The sequence below is a fragment of the Heloderma suspectum genome, chromosome 13, assembly GCF_057233095.1.
Source record: "Heloderma suspectum isolate Gila_16-S chromosome 13, 16-S_ref, whole genome shotgun sequence".
Lineage (NCBI taxonomy): Eukaryota > Metazoa > Chordata > Lepidosauria > Squamata > Helodermatidae > Heloderma > Heloderma suspectum.
Window position 1 is genome coordinate 1,445,468 of NC_139470.1, and position 11,774 is coordinate 1,457,241.

Sequence of the window (11,774 nt, forward strand, 5' to 3'; positions counted from 1 at the left end):
AATCATGGAGGACCGGGGAAGTGCCAGATGACTGGAGGAGGGCTAACGTTGTCCCTATCTTCAGAAAGGGTAAAAAGGAGGAACCTGGGAACTACAGACCAGTCAGTCTGACATCAATCCCTGGGAAAATTCTGGAGCAGATGATAAAGCAATCCATCTGGAAGCACCTTGAAAACAATGCAGTGATGACTCGAAGCCAACATGGATTTGTCAAAAACAAGTCCTGCCAGACGAATCTGATCTCAATTTTTGATCAGGTGACCTCCCTTGTGGACCGTGGGAATGCTGTAGACATCATATACCTCGACTTCAGCAAAGCTTTGGACAAAGTGCCCCATGATATCCTGATGAGCAAACTAGCTCAAAGTGGGCTAGATGAAGCAACGATCCGGTGGATCCACAGTTGGCTACAGAATCAGACTCAAAGAGTGCTGATCAATGGGACCTTCTCAAACTGGGGAGAGGTAACGAGTGGGGTACCGCAGGGCTCAGTCCTGGGCCCAGTGCTCTTCAACGTGTTTATGAATGACTTGGAGGAGGAGGTGCAGGGAATGCTGATCAAATCTGCAGATGACACAAAATTGGGCGGGATAGCTAATAGTTTGGAAGACAGAAACAAAATTCAAAGTGATCTGGATAGACTGGAGCGCTGGGCAGAAAACAACAGAATGACATTTAATGGGGATAAATGCCAAGTTCTGCACCTAGGAAAAAGAAACCAAATACACAGTTACAAGATGGAGGATACGTGGCTCAACAACACTACAAGCGAGAAGGATCTTGGAATTGTTGTCGATCACAAGCTGAATATGAGCTAACAATGCAATGTGGCTGCAAAAAAGGCCAATGCTCTTTTGGGCTGCATTAATAGAAGCATAGCTTCCAAATCCCGGGAAGACCTAGTTCCCCTCTACTCAGTACTGGTTAGGCCTCATCTGGAGTACTGTGTCCAGTTCTGGGCACCACACTTTAAGAAGGATGCCGACAAACTGGAGAGGGTTCAGAGGAGGGCAACAAAGATGATCAGGGGACTGGAAACAAAGCCCTATAGAACTGGGCATGTTTAGCCTTGAGAAGAGAAGACTGAGGGGAGATATGATAGCGCTCTTCAAGTACTTGAAAGGTTGTCACAGAGAAGAAGGCCAGGATCTCTTCTTGATCATCCCAGAGTGCAGGACACGGAATAATGGGCTCCAGTTACAGGAAGCCAGATTCCAGCTGAACCTCAGGAAAACCTTCCTGACTGTTAGAGCAATACGACAATGGAACCCATTCCCTGGGGAGGCAGTGGGCTCTCCCACACTGGAGGCCTTCAAGACAAGACTGGATGCCCATCTGTCAGGGATGCTCTGACTTGGATTCCTGCATTGAGCAGGGGGTTGGACTTGATGGCCTTGTAGGCCCCTTCCAACCCTACTATTCTATGATTCTTCCCAAAGGCCAAGATTGTAGGAGATTATTGTCACTGTTGAGGGAGCGCATTCCGCAGTTGGGGGCAGTGCAGGAGGAGCCCTTCCATGGGGCCCCACAAGCAGGCCTCTGCTGGCAACGGCGCAATCAGAAGGGCCGTTCCTGCTCATCCTGATGCGGGGCAGGGCATGCAAACGAGCAAGGAGCAGAAAGATTGCTGCAGCACAAGGACCATTTTTCTTGATGAACTCCGCCCTGCCCAGGCAGAAAGGAGCTCTTAGCAAAAGGCAGAACGAGATCCCGGGGAGGCTTGAAAGGGGCAAAACGCATGGCTGGTGGGGAGCTGACAGTAACTACCTTTCTGAAAACTGGCAGAATCTTTTTTTGTTTTGGTTGCCCTTTGTAAATTACCTGCTTTCTTTTCTGGCTGGTGTATGCATGTCTCTCTTTGTTTTGTTTTTTTGTGGTTTCTGAAATTAGTATGAAAAAGTGGTATGGAAATGTTTTTAAAGAAAAATGTCAAGCGGCAGCAGCAGCAGCGCACTTTCCGATCCATGGCTGCCTTTCCCCTAATCACAGATGTGTTGCTGCCCCTTGATACTCAGTGGCCAGGGAAATGCACTTTGCACCTGTAGGGTGTGTGGGGTGCCCCCCCCAATGCTGGGCTGGGAAGAGCAGTAGAAAGCATGGCGCAGTGAGCTGAGCGGGGGGGGGGATGTTGCTGTCCAAATTATGCAGGGTAGCCCCCGAATGGTGTCGCCGTGCACCCAAAAGTATTGTTTCTAATCCAGCCTTCCCCAACCTGGTGCCCTGTGAATGATGGGAGCTGTCGTCCAAACCATCTGGAGAGCACCAGGTTGGGGAAGGCTGTTCTGATCCAACAGGCGTTACAGTTTCAGGCCTCCGCCGGACGTGACCATGTCTGAGAGCACCAGGACCGCCTTGCCCAGCCACAGCACCGACAGGAAAGAAAAGGGCAGCCCCACCCCATCCATGCACTCGTCCCCCGAGTCCAGCAGCCAGGGTGAAGACTCCTCCGTGGAACCCTTCCGGGTAAGCACCTCCTGAGCAGAGAGGCAGGACTGGTGCAGAGGGAACGCCCCTGTCCCCATTGCAGAAGCAAAACAGGAACTGTGGTGGGGCTGGCTTTGCGGTCTTGTGGGTGTGGGGGGGGTGAGAGAGAGAGAATGATGGAACAGCAGTTTTCAGTTCGGAAGAGCCACGGTGGGACAGTGGTTAGAGCAATGCTCCCCTCCAGATGTTTTAGACTACAACTCCCATCAGTCCCAGTGGTCAGAGATGAAGGGAGTCGTGTTCCAAAACATCTGGGGGCTCCAAGTTGGGGAGGGCTGGCATACGTAAATGCACCCACACGTTGAACTGCCCAACACCTAGTGCTGAGATGCATGCCCGGCCTCTGTGCATCCGGGGCCCCTGGTGTCGGCGCTCCCCTGCACCTCATCGGACCACCCCCTCTCCCCGCACGCTGCCCCCTTCAGGGGGCTGAGGGAGCAGCACGCAGCCTGAGCAGGGCCGGCGGCGTGGGTCAGCCTGGGCAGGCACCTGCTGAAGGCCCCCCCAAAGGGGCCCGCTGGCAAGAGCCCCCGGACTGGCTTCCCCTCCTCCCTATTGCAAGCTGCTGGTTCCCCTGCCTCTCACTCTGCCAGGGGAGGCGGGGCGAGCAGGAGCAGGAGCAGGAGTGGCTGGTGGCCGTGGCGGCGGGGAGGCCGGCTCCCTGAGGAAGGGCCTGCGGAGAGGGCCCGGCCCAAGGGCCCCAAGGGCCTGGAGCCGGCACCAAGCCTGAGCGCACGGCCGTGACACTGCATGGATCCTGGGGTGCCCGTTCTGGGCCGAGAATCTCCCACCGGCCATCTCTGGGGCCTGCTGCTCCTGGGCTCTTTGGACGTTCCTCTTCCAGGTCATTGTGTTTGACCAGGAGAACTTCCAGGGCCAGCAGAGGGAACTCACCGGTGAGTGCTTGGACCTGGCGGACCAGGGATTTGACCGGGTGCACAGTGCCATCGTGACCTCTGGACCGTAAGTGACCGCAGCCCAGGAAACAACGCGCGGAAGGGCCTGGCGCGCTGGGCTCTGCACCGGCCAATGCTTGCCCCTCCTAGAGGGGAACGTGCAGGCTCCGCCCTCTTGGGCGTAAAGCCCCGCCCCTTCTTTGCAGTGTATCCCTGATAACAACATCACCCTTGCCCCTTTTTGCATTCATTTGGATAATGAATGCCAAATGTGTTCCTGTAACAGCCATCCGGCTACTTTGCACTGCCATGCTTTATCCCAAAAAGTAGTGGCTTGTAGTCTGTGCCATTTGCTCATGCTGCCCTAGGCCTCTTCTGCATAGCTTGCAATACAGCAGCTCAGGTTCAGCAAAGCTTATCTTGTAAAGTAGCTGTGGTGTGAGGTCTGCTTCCAAGAGCTGGCTCCTCTGGCACAGCACCATTTGTAGGCATGAGGAACTCCGGTCTGGAGACTAGACACAGCCTGCAAGGTTTCCCATAAGGAAATGCTGGTTTTGTGCCATGAGGGATTTCTCATCCCACCCTCCTCAGCTGATCCACGCTGTAGGGCTGCGTGGGCTGGGTGTGTGCATGTTCATGAGAGAGCGGGGGTGGTCACACCACTTTGGGCTCTGGCCACACGCACTGCTGGCATGGCCCCGCCCTACCCCTGAAGGTTTCCATGGTAGCAATCTGCCCCTCTGGCCAAAAAAGGTCTCACTGCTCTTAGTGGGGAAGCTGAGATCTGATATGCTCAGGGAAGCTGAGCTCTGATAAGCAACTCTGCTTCAGATAAGCAAGCCAGGCTTGACAACACAGATTTTAACTATTTCATGGAGGAGTTGAGCTGTTTTGCTTCAAACCAGCAAGCCTGGTTTTTCAACAGCCTCCCTTTACCAGTTGCATTCAAGGGCACCAGAGAAGGTAAAAGTAGCTGGAGAAAATGCAGCATCAGGAAGTAGCATCCTGCTCTAGACTGAGTCCTGGCTCTTTGCAAAGCAAAGACCAGGCAGAACACAGTGGAGCCTTCCATTTGGTAAGCCAGTGGTCAGGCACGCAGGCTGCAGTCCAATGGGGTTCAGGCGAAGGCAGGAGTCAGGCAGGGATCAGAACACAGTTAGGCAGTCCAGTACATTACAGTCAGAAGCAGGGTCAAGAGACAGTCCAAGGGTCAGTAGCACAGAGCATCAAGGCACAGGCGGCAAAGGAGCAGACGTTAGAGCAGGCAGAGGAGTTGTTTCCAGCAGCACTGCAGTGACCAGCCAGAGCTGATATAGCTAGAGCTACCAGAGCCCCACCCAGTGCTCAGCTGCATCACCTTAGAGACTTAGAATCATAGAACAGCAGGGCTGGAAGGGGCCTACAAGGCCATCGAGTCCAACCCCCTGCTCAGTGCAGGAATCCAGCTCAGAGCACCCCTGATGCTTGCCAGATGCCCTTCTCCTGAGGAGAGCCCGAGCAGTCCTCTTCAGAGCACCCCTTTGCCTGGCCACCCTACTACCGTAAGTCTTAAGACGCTGGCGTTCTGGAGGGCCGTGGCCCAGCCTCTGCCTCAGCAGCTGAGTTGTCTGCCTCTCTAGAGGCCGCTTCAAAGGCATCACTCCTGAGGGCCCCAGACCATCTTGGCTAGCGCCAGGGTCTCCTGCGGGCCAGCTGGCTCTGGCGGTTCTGGCTCCTCCTCTGAAGACGACTCTCTTGGCGGCATGACCACCAGGACCACGGCAGGTAGAACTTCAAAGGGGAAAGGGAAGGAGACGAGCCCACAGATGGGAAGTTGGGGAGTCTGCCAGCAGGAAGGTGGGGCGGCGCTAATCTAGCCAGCGAGTGGCGCCGCAGAGATGCCCAGGGCCTGTCGGTTTTCCCATCCCACGTGTCAGCCTGACTTCTGCAACCTGGTGTCTTCCGGCAGCCATGCTGGCTGGGAATGATGGCCGTTGCAGGCCAACACTGTGGAAGGCGCCTGGATGGGGAAGGCTGACCTGAGTGCGCACCCAGAGCATCTTCAGTGAAAGGAGGAAGGCGATGCTTGGCAGGGCTCAGTGCTTGAGGGCAGGAGGCATCCGGCACCTGCTGGGCAGAGATGAGACTGAGATGGAGAGCCTTGCTGGCCAAAGCGAGCGTAGCCAAGCAGGGAGCCATGAGTGCCTGGGCAAGTTCAGCTCAGAGAGCGATCGGAAAGACTTCCCTCCGTGACCAAGCAGGGAGCTCTCCCCGAGGACGGGAGGGGGGTGGAAGGGCAGCGGAGAGATGGCTCAGAAGTGTCTCCCAGCAATCCAGGCTGGTGGCAGGGGCTGATTAAAGAAGGGGAGCAGAGCCGAGGGAGCGCCAAGCAGCAACAGGGCGGCGCAGGCCAGCAGTGAAAAGCGCTCGGGAGCCCCTGGCAGAACTGCGAGGGAAGCACCAGGAAAGCTCGCAGGGCGCGGCCCTTTGCAAACACGCCTCCCGCAAGTGCAGAGCCCCCCAAAGCGTGTGGGGACTGGCAAGAGGCTGTGGCAGGCCCAGGCCCACAAGCCTATGGATTGCTGACCTTTGCTGTTTGCAGGCTCAAGGGCCCATTCCCACAAAGAGCAGATACATATAAACATTCCCTGCACATAGGCAACTAGCATGCCAGGAAGAATGTTCTGGGCCTCACCTTCTCCTTAAGATGCTAGCTTGTCTGGGAATGCAGTGCGCTGTTTCTCCAGCTTCATGAGCACAAAGGGGGATGAACACTCTGCGAGGCTCGACAGCCCCCAGGCACTTGTTTATGCAGGGGCTGTGCCCAGGGAGGTGGGAAGCCCTGATGAAGAAGAGTGTGCCTTGAGCATGGGCAGAGGGTGCTCTCCTCAGTGAGTAAGCACAGCTGCTTCCCCTGCACACCTGGCCTGTGGCTTCCAGACCACACAGCAGCCAGGCCCAGCTGGCTCTGGCTGTCCCCACTCTCGGAGTTAACCACGAGAGCTAAACGAAGCCCTGAGTCAGCCGCGTCTCTTGCCCCATAACCTGCTGACTTGGTGAGCTGGCTGGGACGGCCTGGCAAGCCGCCTCCCCCTCTTGACTTCCAGGCGGCATCCAGAGGAGTGACAGGGTGGAGGGAAAAGAGCGGTGTCTGTATTTCCCATTCCCAGACAACAGTCCTGCAGTATGTTGCTCTCTGGGGTCTGTCAAGAGAGAGCTAGTGTGATGCAGCAGTTAGGACATCTGAGTAACGCTGCAGAGGCTCAAGTTAAAATCCTCGCCCAGCCACGGAATCTGCTGGGTGACTTTGGGCCAGTCATTCTTATCAGCCTGGTCCATCTTGCAGGGCTGTTGTGAGGATGAGAAGCTGGGGAGGGGGGAGAAGAACTACAGATGCTCCCCGAGCTCCAGCAAGACAGGACAAGATGCAAATACAATGAGCAATCCAACCAAGAAAGCTGCCTGAGCTTTCTCCAGAGGCCAATAAAGGACCCTTCTTCTTCCATTAAGCAGGCAAGAACTTCATAGTGTTAGAGACAACAGTCCCAGCTTTCATGGAGTTTGTGGTTCATAGCCCCACCAAAGGGCCAGGAATTTTGTGCCATGGGTGGCTCAACCATTGGAATATGTGAAGAAAATAAGTGCTTCTGGGCATGTACAGAGTCCTGTGCTTGCCCTTACCACTAAGCCTGCTTGCATATATTAGGGAGGAGCGAGCAGGTCGGAAGGGTTTGACCTTCTCATTTGAGAACATGCCTAGGCAGAAATGCTGACACCAATTTGACGCCTCTCCCTCGCTGCAGTGCCCATTCGCCCTCGTGTTTCTGCCTTGCAGTTGTCCGCGTGCTGGACTCTGCCTGTGCCTGTGCTCTAGACAATGGTGTGGTGGCAGATTCTGAGGGGCAGACACTCATCCTGACAGTCCCCATAGCCATGCCCCAAGGAAAGTCCCAAACTGCAGGCAGCTGTCTTGATCCATATCAACAAACCCATTCTAGCAGTTTTCATCTCCACCAGGAGCAGGCCGTTGGTAGAGCAGGCCGTTCACAGGTTCTGAACTGTGCATTCAAGACCAAGCCACCTCAAGATGCTTTGCATTACAACAAGGAACAATATGTCATTTCCTGGGGAAATCCACCCCCCACCCCAGCTCCTGTGAGGACGGCAGCTAAGCTTAGAGGGAGCAGGGCACTCCGAGGGGTTGTGGTGGCAGAGGACGTTGGCGTCCCTGCTCGAGAAGTGCCATCCCTGCATCCCCTGACTCCCCTACACCACCTACGGGCTCTCAGCCCTTCTCTTCCTCCCTTCCCTCCCACAGCTGGGTGGCCTATGAGCAGTCCAGCCTACATGGTGAGATGTTCGTTTTGGAGAAGGGCGAGTACCGCGATGGGACACCTGGTCCAGCAGCTGCCGCAGCGACTGCTTCCGATCCATGCAGCCGGTCAGAATGGTGAGTCCGGGCCAGGCTGGGTTAAGGAGGATTCCCTCGGGGGCCCAACCGATACTGCAAATCTCTCTTGATGTGACACCTCTGGAAGTATTGTGGGTGGTGTCATTTATTACGTTTCATTTATTACATTTCTATACCACCCAGCTCTCTGGGTGGTTTACAAAGATTAAAACCTTAAAAATACAATATAATCATACAATATAAAACCATGAACATACAAAAATAATTTTAAAACAATTTTAACCGATCAACAATAAAAATCTCAGGACCTGTTAAAAAGCCTTAGGATATGCCGTCAAATGCCTGTGAGCAGAGGAGAGTTTTATCCAGGCACCAAAAAGATGACAAGGTTGGCTTTCCCCAAAGGATCCTGGGAATCGCTCTTTGCAGAGCTGAGCTCCCCTTCCTTGAACTCCCATTGCCAGTGTGCCACAACTCTGGGGTAAACCACCTGCTTTGCAAGCAGACCAGCCCAGGTTCCATCCCTGCCAATCCAGTTAAAAGGCCCGGAAGCCTGGAAGCACGACCCATCCCTTGCTGGAGACCCAGGGCAGCTCCTGCTGCTGCAAGCTGGAGTGGCCCTGAACTGATGGCTGGACTGGCTCAGTATAAGGCCATTTCAGGCAGTCATAAGGGAAAGGAAAATGCGAAGTCCTGTAAAAACGTTAAAGGGGCACAGCGGACTGCTGCTCCACTCAGGCAGTAAGAAAGCTGTCTGTCTATCAAGCAGGAGGCCCAGGAGCAGAAAATCCTTCTCTTTGAAGGCACCAAATTCAAGGGGAACAAGATGGAAATCCAGGAAGACGATGTGCCGAGCCTCTGGGCGCATGGCTTCTGTGGCCGCGTGGGGAGTGTGAAGGTGCCCAGTGGAATGTAAGCCAGCCCTCCTGCCTCGGATCTCTTTCCTCTGCATCAACCGATGCCACTTCTCTCAGAGACAGGAGACTGGGTGGGAAGGGCAGTGGAGCAAACTCTACTGACAGACACATTCTGGGCACAACACAGGCCTACCTGGACCTCACAGCATTCATTGCAGATATCGGGTTGGGGGGGGACTCAGTTAAAAAGGCAACATGTTCTGCTTATGCTTAAGGGGCACCAAGTTGGGGAAGGGTGTATTAGATGCACTCCCTATACCACTGCTCTTCATCTGGTGGGTCAGAACCCCAATGGGGTTGTAGCACTACTGCCATACAAATTAAGAACTGGGTCCTAACGAGCCTGAAAAGGCTGGACGCTACTGCCTTGTCCTAGATTGGATCCTTGCCAGCCATGTGCTTCTGGGGTGAATGCTTAAGCACTGGCTTTTGTGACAGGCAATGAACACACATGTGCCAGGTAGCCCTTGATTATCTCCAGTACGACTGGGAGGTTTCAGGCAGCTGTGCCTTGGTGTGTTCCCTGGCTGTATTTTCTTATGTGACTATCCTCCTTGCTGCCCCCACAGCTGGGTGGGATACCAGTGCCCTGGCTACTGGGGCTACCAGTATCTCTTCAAGAGAGGAGACTTCGGGCACTGGAACGAGTGGTCAGCCTTCCAGCCACAGATCCAGTCCATCTGATGCATCCGGGACATGCAGGGGGGCCCAAGGGGTCCTCCTTTGCCCCCGGGAGCCCCCCAACTGAATGCCCCCTTGCGCTGAGTACTCGGGCTGACAGAACCCTATGGAGGGACCTGCTGCAAGCGAGAACACATCCCCATTCCAACCCCTTCCCGGCCCTCTCCTTCCCAGTCACCCATTTCCTTTCCTTTGCTGCATCTTTGTGGATGACATTTCTGGAGTGAAACAAACTAAAATATATTCAAGACATTTTCAGTCTCTGTGTGTGTGCTTTTTTCGTGTGGGATTTAGGTCTCATGGTTGCACAGGGTTGCTTTTGGAAGGAAGAGGTTTTTTGAGGGGGAATCCGTGCATCTACAGCAGCCTTACCCAACCTGTTGCTCTCCAGGTGTGTTGAGACTGCCGCTCTCATCATCCCCAGCCAGCATGACCATTTACCTATAAGGAAGAAAGTAACTGGAGAAACAGCCCCTTCCCCCAGCACAAACATCTTAATAGGCTGGGGGGGGGGGCTTTCTCAAAGACCACCTTCAACCTCTCTTTCAGCCCTCTCTCTCTCTCTCTCTCTCTCGTCCAGAGGTCACTCAAGAGCCTTTCACTGTCCACCAAGAGGGTGAAGGGGCCAGACCTATAAAACAGACTCCAGCTCTGGACTGATCTGATATCCTCGGGGATCAGCTGGGATGCTGAGGGTGCAGAACTTCCAAACCTGATTTTGGTGCCACAAAGGCTTAATGCCCAAAAATGTGATTTAGTGGTGCAGTGCCTCCGAGCATGTGGACAGCACCTCTCCTTCCCCAGTGAGTCTCTTCCTTCTCTCACACACATCTGGAATTGAGAAGGGTGCAGGGCTTCCAGGTAAAAGGATGTGCATCCACCTAGATTTTTAGCCTCCTGAACCATTTCAAAACAGAAACAAATCTCTGAGCCCAGCCTAAGTTTGTGGTTCCAGCTTTTTCCCGGGCCATGCAGATTCTGTGGACTTGCTGACTGGTTTTTCACTGGGGGGAGGGGGATTTGTGCTAATTTGGATTAACTAATGCACATCCGTGCATTTCTGCAAGTGCTCATGAGCCCTAATGTAAATTAATGCAAGTAGAATGAAATTCTGGTTTTAAAAAATCCATTTCCGTCAATGAGCAGACAACGGAACAAAAGACGCCTGACAATCCATGAAAAATGGACAGAAGGGATTTAACGACATCCGTACATCTCTGAGCCCAAAGTACCGGTTTGATGGTGCAGAAGCGTGCGTCCCTCCTGTCCATTCGGAGATACATCTGAGCAGAAGAACTGGGTGTCATTTGGGCCTTGTACGCTGGGAATGGAGGCAGAATCAAGATGCCCTCAGGTCTGCCTCACATGTATGGCTGCTAAGACATTCCTGGTACCCCGCGCCTCTCCACCTCTCTCCTCCTCTCTCTCACTCTCTTCCCCCTTGTTGAATCCTCCTGCGCTTTTTCCCTGCCGCTCCCAGTGGCTTCTCAGGGCCCCCCGCTCCGCTGCTATTTTTGCGCCCACCACATCCAGTCCGGAGGACCTCCTGGCATCTCCCTAAGCTGCAGGTGCACAGCACGGAGTTCACCTTCCGTCCACCTGTTCCTGCCCCGCCCACTTCAAGGCGACAGGTCGCGGGGTGGCCTCCGCACCCGCCCTGCGCATCCAGAAGGACCGCAGCCGCGGGCGTGCGGCGGCGGCGGCTGGGGATGCTCCCGAGAGGCAGCCGGCGGAGGAGCCCACCTGCCTGGGAAACCCAGCGACGCCTGGCGCGCAGCCAGCCGTGAGGAGGCCGCCAGCGTGGAGGCGGCCACAGAAACCAGCCTGGGCGACCCGTTGCGGGAGCGCCGCGCCTCTGAACGCAGCAGCGGCGCACGCCGAGCGAGCAGCCAGCCAGCGAGCGCGCCGGCGGGGCGGTAGAGCCGGGAGCGCCCAGACGCGGCGCAGCGACCGCCGTCCTGGGCCAGCCGTCGGAGGCGAGGCGGAGCCTGCTGTCCCCGGGCGCGCCCCGCCCTCCAGCTGGCTCAGGCGCAGATCCGAAGCAGGTTGCTGCTTGCTAGTGGTGAGCCAGCTCCGCCGGACTTCCTTCCGCGTCAGTGCTTAGGATGGCGCTGGTGGGCAGGGGCGCCGCGCCGCGGGCCTCGGGGCCCCTTGGCTTTTTTTCTCCAGGATTCGAGAGTGGGTGTCTGTGCAGGATGGGTGGCCGGAAAGGGTCTTCTGGCGCAAAGGGCCATCGCCCGGGGGCAGAGCAGTGGCTTAGTGTGCGGAGAGTCCCGCGTTCCTACTTTGGCAACTTTAAAAAAAGTTTTAAAAGGGCCAGGTGGCAGGTGATGGGCCTTTTCTCTGCCCGAGAGCCCGGCCTCACCCCTTTCCTTGGATCACTTGGTGGTTTCCTGGCATGTGCAT

The 11,774-nt window shown here is 55.4% G+C and overlaps 1 protein-coding gene across 1 annotated transcript; it reads left to right on the plus strand.

Moving 5' to 3' along the window:
• The first annotated feature begins 2,328 nt into the window (after window positions 1–2,328).
• CRYBB1 (crystallin beta B1) lies at window positions 2,329–9,452 on the plus strand. The gene is given in 6 exon segments (XM_084820338.1): window positions 2,329–2,463; window positions 3,329–3,447; window positions 7,678–7,736; window positions 7,739–7,809; window positions 8,540–8,682; window positions 9,257–9,452. Coding segments are annotated over 6 exon segments (723 nt in total).
• The last annotated feature ends 2,322 nt before the right edge of the window (window positions 9,453–11,774 follow it).